Raw genomic sequence first — 22673 nt, 5'->3', positions numbered from 1 at the left:
GTACAACAGGGAACTGCTGCTTTTTCTTTCCTAATCATTACTATCGTCATTTTTCTTCTACTTCTTTTATATGTTTGTCACACTCTTGTGACACGCTGTTTCCGGGGTGCCTAGGTAGTCGAAGCAGACTTTGTGCTGTTGAAGCTAGAGAGGTGAGCAGAGTAAGTCTGATTCCCTGTAAGGACTTTTCTGTTGACAGCCACCATTTGGCGCTCCATATGACCTAATGCAGTTCTGAGCGCTCTAAGACCTCTACTAAAACAAAACGAGATGACTGATATTTTTTAAACGCCTTCGGCCTGGCCGCCTTGCACTTGACACTATTGATGTTGTGTATTGCAGTTCTGTTTTGCAATGACTGCCATTTGTGAAAAGACAAAAGATTTATTTTTTCAATGCAGCGGTTAATTCTAATAAAAATATGAAGTATGTTTCAAAGAAGAATCCATATATATACATATGTGTTCTTGTACATTTTTTATTACTGATGTCTTGTGTTTGTTGAAGAATGGAGCTGGGCCAGTTGAGTGGTTTTTAGATTTGGTAAGAACTTTATGGCATTTGCATTACAGTAGTCTCCGCCTAAGATCCTGGTGCTCGGGAGCAAGGAAATGCGGGATCTTAGGTGAACCGGGATCTTAACCGACGAACCCAGGGAAGAATCTATGGTGACCCATGCTAAGGCTCACAATAGGTACAATGGTCTCCCTCCACTCTAAAATGAACTGTCATGACCACTTGACTTGGTGGGTTTATGACGTATGGCGAGCAAAGAGAGGTTAACCTTGGTGAACTATCACAGTGCATTGTGGGATGAGGCGTGCCATTTTCACTTTTTATCCTATCATGAGTCAAGATCTACGCGTATCCAGTTGCCCCTCCCCCTTGCCTGTTGAAAATTTATAGCTTTCCATCTCTGACCGAGTCCACCCCAACCGCCTTTGTCGTTACATGCCATTACGTTGTGAACACACCAATTAAAATTCAGTCTGTCTCGCCAATTCGGGAGTAGAGACAACTTCTGCAATGGTCAGGGAAGAGTTCACAGTTCAATGTGATCCCGCCTGGAGCGAACGTGTAGGCCCTCCCCACCCAGCGAGTGATGTAAGTTTAGGGGAAGAGCTCAGGTGTGAGTGTGATGCGTGGGGAAAACAAAGGTATTGGTCAGTTCACACCCCGGTGTGATCCGGTCTGGGGCAAACATTGTATCGCTTCATCAAGTTTTACGTGTATGTGATCACATTCACGATAGGGGCTGGTCTTTGACGCGACGGACAGTTTATTGATCTCAACTTTTCACTCTTGTTTGATCGGCTGTCCCGCCCGGGTTTTTGTTCCGCAAATTATAATCTGAAATGCGGGATCTTAGCCGAATGTAGACCTTCAGAGTGAATCTTAGGGGTGACTTTTGTATAGTAAAAATTATGTTTTCTTAAAACAGCGGGATCTTAAGCGAACCGGGATCGTAAGCGGTGGGATCTTAGGCGGAGACTACTGTACTTGCGGACAGGTAACCCGCAATAATAAATTGTACAAAAACTCGACGATCTATCGATCATTAGACAAATCGTCAGGTGAAACCACAAAATTGTACAAAGATTGGACGATGTCTTGGAGACTCTGTCGAGAAATCAAGGGCTGCTTGATACTTTGCGTGCCGTCACGGTCAGATTCGGGGACGTGATGAAACTTAGGGCTCAAAATTTAAAAAATAATTATCTCTGGTAAAAATTGATTTCATATATATTCGAAATCATCCTCTCAAAAGAAGCAAAGTTGCTCGCGGAGAACCTAAGTGATACGTTATGTAAATTTTAGCAATTTTATTATTTAGTTTATCATCAAAGGTGAAGTTGTGTATCAAGGTCACCCAGTGCTTTGCACATCTGCAGTCAAGTCAATGACTTGGAATCTCCCAGATCGAAAGAAAACAGGACGATAGATTGGAATGTCTAAACAGACTACACTGCTGAATACTGTCCCTGTGGTTTTATGCACCCCACATAATTTAGCAAAATTTGATCATTTTTTGCATCATTTCTGTTTATTTATTAACGGAATCGCATAATTTCACATTTTGGGCTCCGTTTGCATAATTTCAGAATTTTTCTTGCATAAAACGGGGGGACCGTCAATAAAATGGACAGTTCTCACATACGACGAATCTGACACAATTTATCGTTACGTGTAAACAGGCCATAAGTGCCGAAGATTAAAGGTGTTAAGAAAGTAACTAAAAGAAAAGGAGGAGAGATGAGAATAAAAGATGTTTGTTAGGAAAGAAGTAGCAAACCACACATGAGTGCCTGCCACCCCCACCCACCCATTTGAGTGGTAAGTAAAGGCTTTATGGCTGTAATAAAGAGATGCAAGTTCAAGTTCCTGCTGTCAGTGTCAGATGGGACATTTTGTCTTTAAGAAAAATACTTTTCCATGTTTGCCTCCCATCACTCAGCTGCAAAGGGGTAGGCCTATTTGAAACTTTATAGAGTCTGCTTATAATGAATGACAGCAGTATGGGCTTAACAGGGTGCAACACTGTAGTTTCCAGGGGGGTGGAGGGATGATACGTTATTTTGAAAGCAGAATAAAAATGTAATTTTAGAAGTTATATGCCCCCATCAATACTATTTAGAATTTTAGATCACTTAGTTAGGAGGCGCAACCCGGGCTGAGAGGAATGCAATATCCTAGCTGAAAGATGGAGATGCTTGATAAAAGTTCTCTGCACATGGGAGTTGAACTTATTTCTCCTGGATGTGATAGCAAAGCACCTTTCTCCTACACCACAGATGCTGGTCTGGAAAGAACAGAATGGCCAAGAGAGTGATTGTGAAGTTGTGTGAGCCTTCAGGGGGGCACAGGATTATAAAGGGACTGCTATTGCTATAGACAATGAAATATCTTGTCAGTCTGTTAGTTTTTGAGCACTTGATCAGCTGCTTGCAGTGTAAGCTTCCCGGGAAGCCAAGAATATTTCTGAGTGTTCTAGGGTCTGCTGGAGTAATAATAATTATAGTGTAGTATAAAAGTAGTAAAGTTAAGTAAAGAGAATAGAGCTTGTTGCTGAGCTGGGAATGCGCTATACATGTACAATGCCATTTATTTTTATTATTGTTATTATAAATAAGCACTCTTTCTTTTTAAAAAATGAAAATGAACCTCTTGGTTAACCCAGAGAACAGTGGCAAGAGAGAAAATATTCCCAAGCTGGAAGAGAGAAAATATCTTAATACAAACTTCCTTTGGATCCAAGCCTTTAACTTTATAATTTGAGAGACCAATTCAGGTAAGACCTGCTAACCCCTCCATAACCAAAAATGGGAGTTTTCCCTCAAAACCCAACCCCCCAAACAAGAGAGTTTGGAGTAAAAAATCAGTCCCCAGTGCGTATTGCAAACACACACAAATAAAAATGTAATTTTCATGTCATTTACAATAAGTTACAGGTATATTGCAATAAACGCAGATAAAATATATACAATTTTACATCACTTGCCATAAGTCATGAATTCAATTCTAAAAAGATTTTATGCAAATCCAACCACGGTTCTTCAACGGGCCAAAAAAAAATTGGAGAGTACTTGGGAGGTCTACAAACTACATCACAGAAGACCACATCTGGTGGTTGTGTTGCATTCTACCAAGTATATATTGTCAAACATAACCTGTCTCTCGATGGGAGTCCAGGGGTGAGTAAAGATAGCTGATCTCGGGTAAGTGAACCATACTCGGCCGAACTGGCATCTACTCAGACTCCTGGACTGAATTGCTTTGATCATAAAGCAGACTCTGCACAATAGAGGGTGGGGGCTTAATATATCTTGTTACCTGATTTATGCCTAAAATAATCTGTGCTCAAGGCAAGTTCACAATCTTATTTGAGTGTTGTTAGGAAGAGTTTTACAATGCTTGCAAAACAATTAGGTCATTCAAGTACCAAAGACTAGAGGTGTTACTAGAGAGTAAGATATAAAGAAAAAAAAAAGACGAGAATGATAAATGTTTTACAGAAAAGGAGTTAACCACAGCATTAACCAACAAGAACCAACACAATATTGCTTGCAATATTATACAGCTTAGAGAACAATTGACAAAAAAACACAAATCAAATGAAATACTGATTATTTGAACAATGTGAGTGTATTTCTTCATTTCAAATATGGAATGAAATCATGTAAGAATTGGTTACACTATTGCACAAAAATAAGAGCATTGCCAACAACGAAACATGAGGTGAGGCTCACTCAGCGTTGTCTCATTATAACACATACAAATTTCCCTCTGGGATAATAAGAGTATTATCTTATCTTATCTTATCTCTTATCTTACACATTACATATGGTACCATATGTGTCACAGCATGGTGGCATCAGGCGCTCTATCAAATTGAAGCTTCTTTAATTTCATTGAGTTTGGTGAAAAAAAAATCTTGCATAGAAGTCGAGATGTATAAGACAACACCACAGTGGAAAAACGATCAAAGTCACAAAATCTAATTTTTTTAGTTATTGTCCTGGGCACCTGCCCCTGGGGTTGATGTTTACTGTCATGTATCGCCAAATCGAAGAAGGACCCGAGTCCCAAGTTACAAACACTTTTTCAAAGAAGCTACAGTGGAAGAACGATCAAAATCCACTGTTAAAAAAGCGAAAACGATCTAAGTCCCAAACGACGATCATTTGATCAGATCCCACAAGTGAGTTGTTCAATTGTCATAGGCAACCGTAAACAAATAATCATCATGGCGGATTCCACGATGGAAGAGCCTGTTGTCACAGACAACCCTAAAAAGCGTTAAAAAACACCAAACGTCAAAAGAAAAAGCAAAATGTGTCCGCCTTTCAAGTCACACAAAAGGAGAGGATTGTAAGCGTGCCCTGCAATGTTTTGTAACAGTCCGAGACGAAGAGAAATCAGACTTGACAGGCTACTTTAACTCTCTGTTGAGTAAAGATGGGCAAGACGCCTATATTTAAGCACGTTGGTTCACTTGAAGCCTGTGACAAGACGGAGACCTCAACAAGATGAGACGTCTGCAAAATTTAGAGACTATTTGTACGAATATAAAGTTCAACTTGTGCGACATGGCCGTCACCACAGTCAACGTGTGTGCCAAAAGGCATTCATTGCCTTGCTCAGCATCACAAACAGGAGGGTCCAGACCATAAAATCCTCACCGACAAAGACAGCCGAGTTGTTTTTTGATTTTGTTCTCAAAGTTTAGATCTAGATTCTAGATCTAGCGCTTTCTATATTGTCCTCTTTTCGACAAATTTTTTTGACTTCAGCTGATAAATGCTTCCTTTAGCTTTCGTTTTATGCAAACAAAGCATTCATTTATGACATATATATATATAATAGCACATATGGTCTTACTTTTTAATTATCCCATACGAGAAATTGTGTTTGATGCTAACCATCCCACTTACATTAGTTTTTGTGAGTCATGGAACGGGCAAATGGAAACTGCTGTAATTATTCAGAGAGGCACACAGTGTAGCCACAGCAACAGCACGCAGGACGGCTTATACAACGGCTTGATTCCCAAAAGCTCCCCAAAATACGAAGGGACTTGCAATGTTTGAAAAAGTTGTGCAGTCCAAATAATCAGCCATTTTTTACAAATCTTCCTGTGATCAGAACAGATGCCGTGAATGATTCCTGCGCTGATTCCAATTCAGAGCTTTACGAATAAAAATTCCTGTTTTCACTCAGCAGGGTATTGTGTACGTGTACTTGTGCGTCTTTTGTCGGCCCACATGTGAGTAGATGCTGGTGTGTGAGAGAAAAAGGACGAGAGATAGACTGTTTGTGCTTGAATGTGTGTGATAGAGAGAGAGAGAGAGAGAGAGAGAGTACAAAGCTTTTTATTTTTAATAGAGTCATGTCTTTTTTCAGGTTCACTTTTCAACCTTGAATAATAATCCTTTATCACTCTAAACGTTGTTTAGAGCGGATGAATTAACACTAAAATGTACAGTTTAGCCTTTTTTTCTACAGGTCATCTTATGAATTTACTCGTTAAGTTTTGTTGAGAAAAGGGGAGCGCTTTGCTGTAGCATCATTCGTTCTTGTTTGAGTAGAGATTTTGCTTTCCACGACTTGGAATTCATGTAGAGATTTTGCTTTCTACGACCTGGAATTCATGTAGAGATTTTGCTTTCTACGACTTGGAATTCGTGAGTGAGAGAAAGGATGAGAGAGACTGTGTCAGCTTGAGCGTGTGTGTGTCTGCTTGAGACAGTGTGTGTGTGTGTGTGTGTGTGTGTGTGTGTGTGTGTGTGTGTGTGTGTGTGTGTGTGTTTGAGAGAGAGAATGCTTTTTAACAATGATTCATGTCTCTTTTCATATTCACTTTTCAACCTCGAATAATGCCCTTCATCACTCTAAAGTCTAAACTTTGCATAGCAGTCTTCTCCATGTCAGCCTCCACAGCCATCCACACACTCCTCAACAGTTTTTCATGTGAAACATCAACGCCTGTCGACACTGTCGTGCACCCAGTATGACACGCTTATGATTGAAAAGGATGCCATCATGGCTACCTTGAAATCGGTACAGATGGAGAAGCAGCAGTTAGGTCAACAGGCTGCTCAAGCTGTCCGCAAAATTGAGCGACACAGTCTCCATTCCATGTTACGAGAAAAGAAGCTGTCAGCTCAGCACAAGAAAGTGACTAATAGACTAAACATTCTGTTAAAGAAAGCAAAGTCTGAGATCAGCTGCTTAAGGAGGAAACTTTCCTTCACTGCTGAAAGAGTCAACAATGCGGACAAGCTATCTGCGCTGAGGAAAACTTTAGCTTCGACCAAGGCCGCGAAAACGAGGGCGGAAACCGAGATTGCCTATCTAGAGGAAAGACTTAAAAACCCTGCAAAAATTGATTGCCATTGTCATGTACCTGATATTGATGTCTTCAGTGTGTGCTTTGGCACTTGCTTTTCTTAAGATTACAGGTCCTTACTGGAAACTTGTTAACAGCTCTGTCAGCTATTGTGATTTTCACTTTTATGTTGATGAAATGTTGAGTTTTTTTAATGCTTGGTCTCATGACTCCAGCCAACTTTTTTATTCTTCTTTTTGTTCAATTTTTGGAGATAAATTCTCAATCAAATCAGAGTTTTGGGTGTCAGTGCAAGAGTTTGCAAAAGACCATGCGTCAATAATTTTTGTTGTCCTGAAGGCACTTTGTCAAGATAGTGCAGAGGTTCTGAAGAGGCAGTTGTCTGATTTCCTTCCTGGCAGAAGGTTTCATTCACCCTCAGATGACATTAGAAAACAAACGGCTCACTGCACATTAACCAATCTTATTGGTGAAAGTGCCTTTGGAGATTTAGACTTTGATCTTTTCAAACGTAGAAATGCTTCTCTCCACAACAGAACCACTGTCCATTGTGTTAATAGAAACAAGACAATGACATTCCTGTCAAGAAAAACGCTTTCCATCCAAAAAAAAACTGTTTCTTCTTGCGAGAAGAATGTCAAAGGTCTTCAGGAAAGAGAGTAAGGTACAGGAAGAAATGGTTAAAGACCAAATCAGACAGAAGTTCCTTGCCAATCAGCAAAAAAAATAAGCATTTGGCTGGCATTGTAAGGACTGCTGGTATTGCAGACACTGTATCAAGTTATGGTGGTCCTTGTATGAATCTTGATGATGTTGATTCTTTGGTTGAGAGAATTACGACAATGTCTAAAACTAAGAAAACAGAATGTCACAAAAATGAATTAAGGTACCAAAAGATTGTCCTAGGTAATTCTTTGAAACTGAGTGGAGATTTTGAGCATCTTGTTGAACGTTAGAAGACTTGTTTTGATCATTGATCCCAACCCAACACCTTGCAAGAGAGTTAAGCTATCATACTGTCATTGTCCATGAGTCATGATGTCTTACCATGTTTTTTTTGCTATGATTTCCATTTTCACAGTTCAGGTGATCTGTTTATTGTTCTTGGTGTTACACCTCTTGTAAAACAGTAAAGTCGTATTAAGAGTCCGACTCATCTGTGGCACCAGTATGGACCTTTTATTTCTTTTACTCCGGTATAATTGTCACATTATGTCATTGGTTTGTTTTCACATGATTCTATCCTACTGTAATGAAGACTTTCTTTTAGGACAGCGAATCTGGACTTTTGTTTCAGACCAAAGGAGGGTAGAGCTAGTCTAAAATTTCATTAGGATTTTACTGTCACACTTCACTATGTGGTTATCACTTGTCATGTTCTACTAAGACTCCCTTTGGTATAAATTAGACATGTCAGTGGCTTGTTTTACTACCATACTAGTTATGTTGTTGGTGGTTGTTGTTTTTTTAATTGGTCTTACTTATGAGATAGTTTAGCAATAAATACTGTCTGTTTTGAGTTAATTTTTGGATCAAACAAGCTGCCCTTCGAGGGCCTCAAACTCATGTTCCAAGTGGTTTTATATTAATGAATTCTGCTATTATTATGTATTTTACAACAGTTGGATGTTTTGAGGCTTCAGTTATGTGCTTTGACACTCAGTGATAGAGTCCGTTGGTGTATGGCTCTCGCCTGTATGTTGCAGAAAATTATGACATTTTCAATATATGCTTCAAATCAGTAGATTTTAATATCAGTATCAGATCCAATTTTAATACATGTATCAGAGCAGTATAGACTTGTAGATCTAGAATTGCTTGACATTTTGGTGTCCAGATAAGTCAATATTTGTTCTCCCAATGGTCTCTGAAAGTTTCTGAAAAAGTCACAATTTTACCTCCCCTTGTATTTTTTGCCATTTTGGTCGAAAAGCCATGTTTACGTCAACAAAATTCCATCTTCTGGTTATATGATACCCCTGAAAAAAATTGGGCTTGTTCTCTATACTCTATGTGCATGGGTGTGTGTTTACAAGTTTTTGTGAATGTCCATTCAAATTTAAGAATGTTATGACATCCCAAAGTGCAGACATTTCGCAATTTAAAAAATGCAACACTTTTCTGCAACTTCAGATGTTCATAACTTTGTTAAAAATGAAGCTATATATATATGTATAACTTTGGTATCAAAATGCTCAGAATAATAAGTTCTATAAGGTGGTGCAGATAACTATGAAATCAGAGGACTTTGAAATTTCTGTTTGTGGTACCTACATACAGTGGATGAATTAACCACTAAAATCTAAAGTTTAGCCTTTGTTTATACATGATTTGAATTTACTTGCTCAGTTTGTTGAGAAAAGGGGAGTGCTTTGCTTTGGCATCATTCTTTTTTGTTAGAACGGAGATTTTCCGTTCTCCCACTTGTATTATGTAGTTTATCTCAATGTTTACAGTTGTTTTGAGCTCTTCTATTAAGCAAAACCTAAACATACTTTGCTTGTACTTGATTTGCAATAAAGCATTAAAGATATTTTTATAGGTTATTTTTCTCATTCATAGTTCATGGAAAATGTTTGCAGAGGAAAAAGGATCAGAGTCCGGTGGGGGAGGGGTAGGTTAGAAAATTATCTGTAAAGATATTAGATATTTTACCACTTACTGGTACCTTAAAATGGTTATTTTTCATTTGCAAAATGGTCCCACAATGGATATTAGCAGCAGCATTTCAGTCCACAGTTATTCATGATGTTTCCTGGTGTTTCAAACTATAAATTTCGTTTTTCTCAAAATGTGAAATTATGTGACTTTGATTGTTTTTCCATTTTGGTCTTCAGTGCGATGTAAGAAGACGACGGGTTACCTGATATTATCAAGTAAATTAGTGAGAGGTAAATAAGTGAGAAAATGGTCTCCAAAGATTGGAGACTGGTGAGGTGTAATACTTATTCTCATTCTACAAAACAATACATTTTTTTGTCATTCTACAAAACAATACATTTTGTGGGAAATGTGTTCTTCAGGGGATAGAAAGGGTGTCTGTCAAAAAAACATGAAAAAAAATTTAGATAACAATCGTCCGACAGTCGGAAAAATATTGATTTCTCCGTTCCCTAAAATTTGAAGAGTGCCTGATTCAACTGCAACGACACACATATTTATATAATTTTCATTTAGGCCTAATATTTTTCTCTTTTGAGCATATTATTTTGTTAGACATAAATACATGTAAGTCATTTCCTTTTTACATGTCTTCAATTTGACAATTGCAGACCTGGCAACTTTTCAAAGTCAAAAAGAGGGAAAATTTCCCGAGCACTTAAGGGTACCGACCATTGGCACTTGACGGGCATATAAACACGTGTCATATAAGAACAAAAATATGGTACTTAGAATTAACTAGTGCAAAACTGAAAAAGAAAAAACAAAGGAGAACAAGAATAAAATAGTAGTAGGCAGTATGTGACAGGAAAATTAGACAATTAACCAAGAACAGAAACACGAAAATGCCAAATTTCAACAATGAAAAGAGTTGATCATTTCCACTAGAATTTGACAGAACGGGCCGTGGGCGCGGTGGGCCTAGGCCCTAAACGGGAGACGGGCTGAAAGATAGACCAAGCAGTACTAAATCTTTTTTCAGATACCTTTCCCAGTTTTGTGCCAAAATCTTGACCCGATCTACCCCACTAGGGCCAAAACAACTGGCAACGCATAGTCTACCTCAGGTGTTTGGCCTACATACGGTCAACGTGACAAATACGAACACTGGAAGAATGAGGCGGATGCTCGACCATCTAGTCTCTTAGTACTTCGAAATTTCAGTACAGAATTTAATTAATAATAGCTGCACCACGTTAGCGACGACCCCAATCCGGGTAATATCGGCCAAAAGCGGGAGGTCAGGAATGGGGCAGTGCAACCGAGAATTTCCTAGACAATCCAGGAAGGTTGGCAGGTCTGCAATTGCTGAGACTAAATGGGCCCCAGACCCCAGGAAACCCAAAAATATGAACATGAAAACTTTATGGCCATTGTATACATCCAGGCCAACAATCTCTTGTATCCGAACTGCCATAGCTAGAGTCAATCATCTATTTAGCTAAAAACTAAAAATGAACTGCTTTGCTCTTGAAGTTAATTAATTCCAAGCAACAACAAAAAAACTACAGTCAAACATTTTTAAAATATTATAATCACATTATCCAAGATGTCTACCTATCTAAGACAATCACTTTTTTTCTCGACAATAGGTAGCCATCTTGGATAATTCGACAGTACAAAAAAAAAAGGCATGCTCCCTCTTCCATACATCCCTCAGTCTATACATCTCTTATATTTTGTACTGGTCCACGCGAATCCTCTTATGAAGTTCACCTTATGACTAGAAAATGAAGTCCTCAGACAGATGTGTACGAGCTTGGCTCTATAACTTTTTTAGTTCAGGGGCTGCATTCATTGGATTACATTTATTTCACCAACAATGTTCGAAATGTTTTCATGCCCAATATAGGGCTATATACTATACAGACCTCATCTTGTTTGTGTAAAGAAAAGATACAATAATAATTTCATTGATTTTGATCAAGACCGGTTTCGTTACTTGCATTAAACAGAACATTGCTCAGGCTTACCATAACTGAAACTTATTCCACAGTTCTCATGCAACCTTTGTGTGATCAATATTAATTTCCATTCTGTCTGTGATTTTCTTACAAAGATGATTGGTTTTTCGGTTATGGCTTTGAAAAAAATCTCAAACTTAAGGGAAATTGAAAAAAATAAATAAATACAGATACTGCACAAAAAAAAGAAAGAATAAAGACCTCCAGCTGTGAAATGTATTTCAGAAATTTGTGGAACAGTGGTCATCCCTAATTGATGTTAAAGAAAACAACCATCTTAATCTTTATCTTATTTGTTGCATGAAAAAATTGATGTACTGATACCCAAAAGTAATTTAGCTCTTTGAATCCGGCACGCCACTTAAGTGGCGTTTGTGGCTCCGCGTTTTTACGGCACGCCACTTAAATGGCGTTTGCGGGGTACCGATTTCAAGCCACGAAAACTACAAGAAATACGAAACATTTTCCAGTCCAAGTTTAGTGATTCTAAAAGGCGGTAAAAATAGCGTCTTTTCCCATTATCGGCCACTTTGTACCGCTACGAGTACGCAGTTTGAACGCTGTTTTGTGCAGAGTATTTATTTCTACATTTGTTTACATTTTCGTGGCTTGTGTGCTAGCTCTCAATTATGTCTGGATCAAGACCTCGATCAACGCGGCTTTCTGCTGAACAAGCTAGTCAGTTTTTTCAAACTTTACTAGATGAAGAAAGTGACTGTAGTGAAGTGTCTGACATCGAACTTGATGGTGGTGGGAATGAATCCTCTAGCGATTCTGACTATGACCAGCCTGGCCCTTCTTCTAGATCTAGTTCTTGCTCTAGTTCTAGAACTAACTGTTTAACAACACCTGGTCCTGTGACAAGCCAGTCTACTAGCAGGCCTCGAAACAAGGGAAAGGGTATTGGGAAGGGGCAAAGTAACAGAAATAACAGGCCCAGATCTAGATCTAGATCTAGATCTAGATCAAGATCTCCGTTGAGACCTTTAGCTCCGGAGTGGGAGAAAGTGACTGAGGGTTCTGCTAACAACGCTTTTCGTTTCGCCCCTCGATTCACAGGGATCAACCCAGATATTGACACCAGAGGAATGGTGCCTCTTGATTTTTTCAGGCTCTATTTTACTGATGAAATTGTGGAAGAGCTATGTAAAAACATCAACGATTACGGAAATCAAAGATGTGAGGCTAGAGCAGCAACGGCAACGGAGCGCTCCGTATACAAAAAGTGGCGTAAGATCACACCAGGTGAACTTTTCAAATTCTTTGCAGTAATCATTGCAATGGGGATTACAAAGAAGCCCAGTGTCTCTGACTACTGGAACACCGACTTGTCACATATGGCAACACCCTGGTTTCGGCAAATATTTCGTCGTGACCGGTTTCAGCACATTTTTCACACGATGCTGCATGCCTGTGAATTGGACGCACAAGGGAAAGCAAAAATTGAGCCGTTCGTTTCTTCACTTCTGGTGCAATTTCAGGCTGCATATTATCCAACACAAGAGCTTTCTTTGGATGAAATGGTCATTGGTTGGAAAGGAAGATGGGCTCACAAGCAGTACAACGCTACCAAACCAAGTAAATACCATGTCAAGACCTTCGGTCTCTGCGAAAGCGAGTCTGGTTATGTCATCAACCTACGTATTTACTTTGGCGCACAGACTTCCTTCGACCCCATGACAGCAGACGCACAACAATCTGTGAGAGTCTTTGAAACACTCCTGTCCCCTCTCGTCAAAGGCCACCATATATACGCTGACAGATACTACACCAGTATGCAACTCCTAAATCATCTGAGGGAAAAGCAGTTTTACTTCACCGGCACAGTGAACGCAAACCGGAAAGGCTTCCCTGCTGAGCTCAAAACAGCCAAACTGGCTCACAGGGAAATACAGTGGTATCTGCACAGAGAGAAGCAGCTTCTCTGTGTTCTTTTTAGAGATAAAAAAGCGAAAAAGTCCTGTGCTGCTGTCTCCAACAGTTCTTCCGTTGCCACGGTGACAGTAAAAGATGTCGAAAAACCATCGATGATAAACGCGTATAATTTCAACATGAATGGGTGCGACAGGGTTGATCAAGCTGTCCAAACCTACGGCATGTACACCAGGAAGAGCACTAAATGGTGGAAAAAAATCTTTTTTTGGATTTTTGAGGTCAGTCAAGTGAATGCCCACATTCTGCACATGAAAGCCGAGGGTAGGAAAACGCCACTATTGAAATTCAAGCATGATCTGATTTCAGAGATGTGCTCTCATACAGCAGCACTCCTTCTGGAGGACATTGAACAGCAGCAGCCTGATGATAGAGGCCACATCCCATCAAACAACCCTGTGGCTGGAATGAAAAGCAATCATTTTGCAGTGAAGTCCAGCCTTACACGCGTTTGTCGACATTGCAACACCCCAACAAACAGGAAAAGGACCTCATTCTACTGCAAGGGATGCCCAAACCAGCCATTTTTGCATCCCACCCCATGCTTTGAGGCCTATCATCTTGCCCTGTGATGTAAATACAGGGCTTGGGGGCGGGGGGGGGGGGGGGGACAGTGACACTTGTTAGGGATGTGGACTTTGTGGATACATTTTTGTCTGTTTTCGTGACAATTTTCATTTGCTTGTGAAATGAACAGTTTTGCTGCTATACAGTTGAAATTTGGCCTGGACCTTCCTAAATGGATAAACTTTGATTAGATTTCACTCTTTGCTGCCTATTCGATGGATTGTACGAGCATTTTTGTGGTGAGTTGAAAATTTCAGTCTCATTTTTGGTTATTTTTCTCACTTTTCACTACTTTTATCCTCTATTGCCTACTTTGTGCTACAGTTACTAACCATTTTCACTCATATTGTGATTCTATGTCCAATTACGAATAGTTTGAGTGCTAACACAAACAAATCCATCAATTATTAACCGAATGAGAGAAGTTTTAACATAACACCCCTTTGCCGTCTCAAATCAGCTGCGTAAAATTGTGGAATCCCATGCGTACTGAAAGAGTTAGGATAGAGTTCAGGTATGGAAGTTAATTCTGAAAAAAAAAAACTCAACCTTTCCAGTAACCTCAATAAAATATACAGAAAATACAGGACAGAACCTCAACCTTTCTTGCAACAGTGAACAACATAACAGAGCTCCCTCCATAAATTAACATATAGATCTATATATACATATTATTATAAATATTATATTCTATATGGTGGCACAAAAAATAACTTTCTATGTTATCATCTTCAACAGTAAAAAGACGAACACAGAAGGAGTTATAAGAACTTTACATTTCCCAACATGCTCATGGCAGTTACCAATGTCTAGAATAAACAGAGGCATCAACCAAACACAAACTTGTAAACAATAAAAACTCCTGACAGTAAACAATAATTGCCCAAAGTTCACATTTTTCCTTCCCGAAAAGCCTGGTCTAAAACAAATGCAAGTGCCTTGATTCTGGAAGTTTTTTGATCATCATCTCCATGATAAAACAAAGGGAAAAGTTATCTTTCAAAAACAAAAAATGATAACCATGGCATTAATCAAAGGAGTTTACAACTCAAAAGAATTTTTGAGCCACCCTTCACAAGCCAACAGCTTCATGTTGTTATAGAGATCCAGTTGTTTTTGTTATCGATCCTGTTGTTATAGATCCAGGTGCTGCTGTTGTTGTTATCGATTCAGATAACACACAGCTTTAGTTTTAGTAAGGTTTTACGGCGCTCGCAACTGCATAAGGCCATATGAGCGCCAAGGGGTTGATGTCAACAGAGAAGTCCAAATGAGGAATCAGGCTTACTCTGCTCACCTCTCTAGCCTCAATAGCACAAAGTCTCAGCTTCAAAAACAATGAACTGACATAATTGAAAAACAACGCCAATATCTACAGCCTTTTCTTGATGAGTTTCTCTAGCTTGCGTATCCTGCTGGACTCTGGCTCGGGCGTGGCAGGCTGCTGACTCACGCTGACACCGCTGGGCGAGGTGGCTAGTCCCCCATGGCTGGTGCTGGCCAGCAGGGAAGATACAGGCACCCGGGCCCGGAACATCTCCACCAGGGAGCTCTGGTCGCCTCGTCTCACGCCCTGGGAGACAGGAAAACACATTGATGAATACTACTTCTGCCATATCCTCTGTACATACTCACAGAGCAGCATATTTCCCCCACTCCCTGAGAGAAAGAAAATACATTGAGGGACAGAACTTCTTCTGCCACAACCTAAGGGTATACCCAAAAAGCAACTGAACTTTACACACACAACCTATTTCCACTAGTTATCTCACAGCATGCTCACGGAAATAACTGTGGGCAGGAAGTAGGAAGAGAGAGAGAGAGAAGGAGGGAGTGAAAGGTTCACTATTGGAAGCAACCGACACTTCAGCCTACTGTCATTTATTTGATGTAGACCTTCTCAACTCCAACTTTACACACACAAAAAAAAACAACAAACAAACCTGAAACCTGAAACTATCGATAATCTTTTTTTGGCACTTCAGAGGCAATTAAGAGCCGACTATGGCAAGAAAACTGGTGAGAAAAGAAGGAAAAAGTGTCTGTACACTCCATACCCCCCAACCTCCTTACACACACACACACACTCTAGAGTGAAAACATACACAAATTCGCCAATAATCACAACAAAATGTGGATGAACAAAAAAAAAAACTTTACCTTCATTTCAAGCACTCTCTGGAAATCATTTATATCAGCATCTGTGAGCAGTCTGATAAAATTGTCCACAAAACTTTGAGGGGGGTGTTGAGGCGACATTACAACCTGCAAAAGATAATTTCCCCGTCATTAGTGATAATCCTAATAGTTTGTCCATCAATGTCTAATGATGAGTAATGCATCTGAAGAGGAGAATATATAAATAGAAAAAATAAGAATTAGGATGATTTGTAATTTCCCTTATGGGGAGTGAGACCAATTATAGCAAAGAAGAGTAAAGAGTTGGCCACATTTTGAGCATTTAAAAATTTCATTCCAACTTGTGGATAAGCTCAGCTTACAGGCTACTCTCTTTGTTTCAGCATTTTTAACTCAAAAAATCTTTTATGATTGGCTACCTTTACTAATTGCTATTCTCCAAATGGTTCTGTCAGGAGTTTGGCTATCCCTTGTCAAGGGACCTACGCTCCAGGCATTAAAAAAAATTATACAAGAACTACCTCCACTACCTCCACATTTCTAAGACAACCACTTTTCTCCTCAACAATGGATGGTCGTCTTGGACAATTCTGACTGTTTATAGATTCTTCCCTTCTGTCGAGTTGAGCGCAAATGTAACAAGACTAAATTTAGAGTAAAAGACAAGGTGACCCCCTTACCTTGAGAATCATTTCTGCCTTGGTCATCCCTTTCACAACTATCTTGGTAAAGCTGAAAAAAGTTCAAGAACAATTATTAAGAAAAGAAAATAACACTGAAGTCTTCTACATGAAGTTAGAAATGACAAGGTGGAAGGGGTCACTTGCTACATACTGTTAGTTGTACTCTTGATAATATTATGTCAACATACCACATTATCTTTCCCACACTGGAGTCAAACTCATGATGGCAAAGAGCTTATTAAATGTAAACACCAACACTGGTCACTTCAGCGCATTGTCATTTTTGTCACAGACGTCTTCTGTATTCCCTCTAACTTTCGCAGAAAAAACAAATTGTAACTATCTATATATAAGCTTTCTTTAGGCATTTCAGAATGTCTTTTTGTGAATGTTCTTTTGTCAGAACATCCCTATTGGTATATTACAGTGCATATATATTTGGTAGGATTGTTGTACATTGAACAGACCTGTAAGCATGAAGCTTGTCATTATATATAAGCTGGCGAAATATTACTTTTTTTTTTCTTCTTTTTTTTTGTAAAGTGTTTTACAGCGCTCGCAACTGCATAGGTCATATGAGCGCGCGGGACACACCTAATATTTTCAGTTGGTAGGAAATTTTGAATTTTGCCCGGGTGGCGGCCGAAGCCTACTCTTATCGATTTTAGACCACCAAGGGATCTTAAACGTGCGCAACTTGCACATGTGCCCTCCGAGATTTTTCGCCCTTGTCCGAGAAGGCTAGGTGTAGAGCAGAGAGACAGCAGTAAGGAGGAGCCAAGGAGTAGCAGTAGAAAGGCTGCAGAAAGAGTCAGGAGCCCAGAGGAGGGGGCAAAGGAGGTGAGGGGGTGGGGGCAGAAAGTGGAAATAAAGCAGACAACAGAACATTGCTAGAGAGCAGGAAAGGAGGTGAAAGGAGACAATTTTAGAGAAGACAATTTTTTGGTCGCTACCCGGATTCGAACCCGGGACCTTTGAATGAGAGGCCAACACCTTAACCTCTAGGCCACGAGAGCCCCCCAAATATTACTTGTTAGAGAAGTGTTTAGATCCCACCAAAGAGTAGGTGCTATTGAAATAATCTTTATTATTTAACAGTGACAACTATGACATAAAACTGGAAAAAAAGGAAAACAGACAGACAGAAACAAGAATGGGACAGTCAAGAACTATTGACAGCGTTTAATTTTAGTTTTAGTGAAAGCTTTACAACACTTGTAACACAAATAGGTCATAAAGAGCTGAAAATTGGAGGGTGATACAAGAGAGTAACATACGAAGAAATGAAGGAGGAGAGATACGGACGATAGATGTTTGATCAGAAAGAAGGAGCAAACCACAACGTCAACCACCCACGATACAGACAACACAGACAGACATTACAGATAGAGAAAGGAAAAAACAAGACCAGCTACAAGATGCCCCCTGAGCAACATACCTTGCCGGTGCTTTCCTCGACATCTGAGATCCCAGACTTGGCAGTTCTAATAAAGCCGTCTTCAAGCTATGAGTATCCAGAAGCAACTGTAAGACATCCAAAAAAATGTTCATGTCACCAAAAAAAGCACTCCTTATTACAAATTTTTTTTAACCAAAAAAAACAAAACATTCTGATTTACGCAGAAGGTCATCTGTTTCAGCTTCAATACCCTGGAACAGTAAACCAAAGCAAAAAGTTCAAACAAAAAATTATTTACAAAAATGCAATGTCTTACAGCTTCGACACAAGAAATTATGGACATTCAGTCAATGTCTTTAATAAACTTTAAAATTCATACAATAACGTAGTGAATAGTTGCCACAGTTTTTCTAGTTTTAGTAAATGTATTATGGCACCTGCAACACACATAGGTCATGTACGTGCCAATGATTAAAGGTGTTACTAAAGAGTATCAAACTAAGCAAAGAAGGAGGAGAGATGAGGATGACAGATGTTAGATAGGAAAGAAGGCAAAGACCACATCAGAGCACATGTCAACCACTAACTGTGTCAACCGGGGGGGGGGGGGGGGGAGAAAGAGAAGGCAATGGAGGGAAGGGGGGAAAAAAAAGAAAAATAGAGGGCACATACGTATCCTGCACTCATTAATTTTTGGGTAAATGGAGTTATTGGTATCATCTTAAAGGTTGTTCATTTGCCTTGCATTTGATGAAAAAAATATCCATTTATCATAATTAGAAGTCGAGATATTTGGGACTGAAGGAGGTGGGGTCGTCTGGTTTTAGAAGTAAAATTAATGAGAAAAGGGCCGCCAAAGTTTGGTGACTTCCATAGCTCAAGAGTCCTTGAAACTGCAAATTTACATTTTTCGAGCTATAATCAATGTTTATCCATAAAATCCATGCATAAAATTGTTTTTAAATGGACATACAAAGTGTTGAGTTGTTTTTTTTATGTTCAAACTGGCCGAAAAAGGCCGATTTCTTCTAATATTTTGACGAGCGCCGGTTTTCACCACGACGCCTCACATTTAATAAGTCCAAATTACGATTTCTCAGTATGTAAATTCTTCTCTCACCTGCTCAGCCGCGACAGTGTTGGAAGGTCGACATTTGTACAATGTGCCGACGAACTTTGGAATGAAAGAGCTGAAAATAAACAATTGCAAAACTGTAAAAAGATTTTTAATAACTAAAACCAAAGCAAGGGTGACCCCATTTCTTACGACATTTCACATGAGCTACACTATGGTAGCAATCAAATCCAAAACTTTCACCATAAAAAAAAAATAATAAAAAAATAAGATCTTCAAATATCCCAGAGTGATATAATATGTAAAAGTGCCAGTCTCACGTTTGAGAGCTTGGTTATTTCAACCATTTTCATCCTGGTTTCTTCTGCTTTGACTCATGAGATATTCTGAAATGCTTAATTTGATAGAGGTTTTCCCCTATTTGAAACACATCTAAGAGCCATAAATTAGAGTTAGGCCTACAAGTGAAAAACATCCTAACATTTGCAGAAGATGTGATGGTCTACGGACAAGGTCGTGGTAGGCTAGCGGTTGGACGGATGCTTACAGGACAGGCTGAGCAAGGTCGCAGATTGGTGTGAGGAATACAATGCGGTCATCAATCCAGACAAAGCACAGGTCATCTGGAGCTCACTCAACAACCGCATTGTGAAAGATCCTACCCCTCCAATTGTGTTTGACCACTTTCTCATAGACAGAAAGCATGAGCTGAAGTACCTGGGAATCACTCTGGACAGGACACTTTCTTTCCGAAGACATATTGACAATGTAGCTGTCAGGGCTCAGAAGGGCATCAATGCAGTGAAGACCTTGGCTTCAGCAGGAATTCAAGAGAGTTCTTTTTCTCTTATTGCAGCTGGTGGTTCTGTCAGTCATAGACTATGGTCTGGACATCCTCTCCCTGTCCAAGACTCAGGTAGACAGGTTGGAGAGAGTACAGAATGCAGCTAAGAGGGCCGTTCTAGGTTGCACAAAGGACACCCATGTTGTCTTTATGAGATACATCCTTGACCTGGCCAGCATCAGAGTGAGGCATAAGGTGGCACAGGCAAAGCTGTACTGGAATGTTTTGGGAGACCCGAGGCACCCTTTGCATGACAACCTAGGCAGCATCAAAGGAAACAGGATCAAACGGGGCAGCTCAACAATGGCAGAAGCTGAAGACTTGTGGCATCGATGAAATATGCTGTGGAAAGGAATGGTTTGAACTGAGCCCCGATTGCAGAAGCCTAGCCAATGTTCACATCACTATGGGTTGTGAAAGACGGGAATGTGCTTCTGTCATTAACGACAATGACATACGACAGTTAATTGAGGAGCATTCCGAGCCAGAGGAACCAGTGATCTATACAGATGGATCGATCAGGAAGGGTGAGAGAGGTGGATGGGGTTTTGTGGTGTACAGTGGGAACAAAAAGGTTCATAGCATGTCAGGGGCCATAAAAAGAACAACTTCAAGCATGAAAATGGAGATTGAGGCCGTAACAAGAGCGCTTGGCTGGCTTCATAATACAAGACCAAGAACTACCCATCTCATCATTGTCACAGACTCCCAGAGCATCAAGCGAAGGGTTCAGAAAGGGCCTCTTCGGAGTGAATGGATGAACCCAATACAACACTTATCACTTAGCGCCATCGCGTGGATATTCTGTCCTGGGCACTCTGGAGTGAAAGGCAATGAGGAGGCTGATAAGCTGGCAGGCAGTGATGGAGAGGTGAAATTTGACAAAGGAGAAGTGTTGAAGACCCTGGAGAAAAAGTTGCGGGATGAAGAAGACAGGGAGACAGCAGAACACCACGCAATTATTAGGATGCGGGAAATGGGGATAGCAAGGGGAGAAGATAGAAAGGAACGATTATCTGGAAAGGAAAGATGTCGCCATAATCAGACAGCCAACGGAACAATCATTAAGGATACCTTGCGGGCTTTGGTGCTGGGGGGAACTGAGCACTTATGGACCTGTCCAGTGTGCAATAACGTTGTTGCCCAGGACAGGTAATACAGTGAAAAACAAACATCAAAAGACGACAAAAAGTAATGATATAAGAAACATCAAAAGACGACAAAAAGTAATGATATAAGAAGCAAACCCTACAGGAATGCCTACCAACTGCGCCCAAGCTTTCCACAAAGTTGCAACGTATTATGCAAAACCCCACTATGAGCACAAGAAAAAAAATTGTAAGTTCTCACTTGGCAAACTTGACACAGAACTGTGTGAAGTACTTCCGGGAGGACACCAGGTTGTCTCTGATGATGGGAATGTTCTGTTTGAGGTGGCTGGTCACGGCAGTCACGTAGCCACTCTGGTCACCCACAGCCTCAATGCTGGACCACGGCATCTGTTCATCACCAGGAACATTTGATAATGATAATAATAAAAATAATAATAATGATAACACAACAATAATAATACTAATAATAGCAATAATACAAAAATAATAATTTAATAATAATGATAATAATAACAAAAATTAATAATAGTAATAATAAACTACATTTATATTTCGTCTCGAAAAGATGATCAATGCAGATCACAATTTTAAAAATGACAGCACTGTAAAACACATTCACAATCAAGAAATAGTTAAAACCTTTACAAAAAAATAGCTGAAAATCAGTGCTGACAGTAGGAATGCACACACACCCTGGCAACAAGGGGGTCAACAAACAGGGTGTAAAACCATTTTATCCATAAGAGGGTGACCCTTCGAATCCAATTTTCTTAAAACCGTGAACCCTGGAGTTAGAACCCTATCATTTTACAGCACATACTGTCAACTCAGATCAGTGGCTAATCTAGCTATTTAACTCTTTAAACACAGAGCAACTCTTACAGCGTTAGTGTAGAAATCCTGAAACCACTGAAGAATGCTGTCTGCGTTTATTGATATCTTTTATTATTGTTTCCATTGTTTATTACTATCCCTATTTGTTTTGTCTTTTTTTTTGGGAGGGGGGGGTTATTGAAGTGTGTTCGCATTGGGTATGGTGCTAGCATTGATAGAAAGTGTGCTGTCTTTGACAGTGAGAAACTTTCGTGAAATTTTACCTTGGTCATCGCTGTAAGTGCTGGTTCACAGGCTGTCTCTAGATCTTGTACTAACAGCTGGATGCAGTTGGATATCACACTGAAAGAAAGAGAGAAAGCAAGAATTGAAAGTAGACTTTTCATTATATTGACATCTGCAGTGATGAGAATGACCTTCTTCTATCTCTTAGTTTTGTAAGATTTTACGGCGCTCGCAACTGCATAACGTCAACAGAGAAGTCCAAACGGGGAATCAGGCTTACTCTGCTCACTTCTCTAGCCTCAACAACACAAAGTCTGCTTCGACTATCAAGGCACTCCGAAAATAGCAGTTCACAAGAGAGTGACAAACATACAAAAGAAGTAGAGGGAAA

General features: G+C 39.8%; 2 protein-coding genes across 2 annotated transcripts in view; one reads left to right on the top strand and one right to left on the bottom strand.

Moving 5' to 3' along the window:
• The first annotated feature begins 6540 nt into the window (after positions 1-6540).
• On the top strand, positions 6541-13976 carry LOC101858792 (piggyBac transposable element-derived protein 4). The gene is made up of 3 exons (XM_005102629.2): positions 6541-6922; positions 9685-9738; positions 12532-13976. Exons 1-3 carry the CDS (start codon positions 6541-6543, stop codon positions 13974-13976), a joined length of 1881 nt encoding a protein of 626 aa, XP_005102686.2.
• A 1247-nt stretch (positions 13977-15223) lies between these two features.
• The window catches only part of LOC101856588 (vacuolar protein sorting-associated protein 53 homolog), a 26041-nt gene continuing 18591 nt past the window's right edge, over positions 15224-22673 (bottom strand). Inside the window, exons 14-20 of the mRNA XM_005102618.3 lie at positions 22321-22399; positions 21462-21610; positions 19313-19382; positions 18232-18317; positions 16791-16842; positions 16132-16236; positions 15224-15544 (exon numbers count right to left, since the gene is read on the bottom strand). Coding sequence (XP_005102675.1) covers positions 15344-15544; positions 16132-16236; positions 16791-16842; positions 18232-18317; positions 19313-19382; positions 21462-21610; positions 22321-22399 — 742 coding nt within the window. The 3' untranslated portion in view covers positions 15224-15343. The remainder of the gene's footprint in view (positions 15545-16131; positions 16237-16790; positions 16843-18231; positions 18318-19312; positions 19383-21461; positions 21611-22320; positions 22400-22673) is intronic.

This window comes from Aplysia californica, unplaced genomic scaffold (assembly GCF_000002075.1).
Source record: "Aplysia californica isolate F4 #8 unplaced genomic scaffold, AplCal3.0 scaffold00332, whole genome shotgun sequence".
In the NCBI taxonomy this organism is placed as follows: Eukaryota; Metazoa; Mollusca; class Gastropoda; order Aplysiida; family Aplysiidae; genus Aplysia; species Aplysia californica.
This window is presented reverse-complemented; position numbering and strand designations above follow the sequence as displayed.

What these genes read in the sequence shown, in the direction of transcription:
- LOC101858792 (XM_005102629.2), top strand. Translation starts at nt 6,541, where the DNA reads ATGGCTACCTTGAAATCGGTACAGATGGAGAAGCAGCAGTTAGGTCAA. An exon ending in ACCTGATATTGATGTCTTCA is followed by an intron (nt 6,923 to 9,684) that starts GTGTGTGCTTTG and finishes TTTGGTCTTCAG; the next exon opens with TGCGATGTAAGAAGACGACG. An exon ending in ATCAAGTAAATTAGTGAGAG is followed by an intron (nt 9,739 to 12,531) that starts GTAAATAAGTGA and finishes CTCGATTCACAG; the next exon opens with GGATCAACCCAGATATTGAC.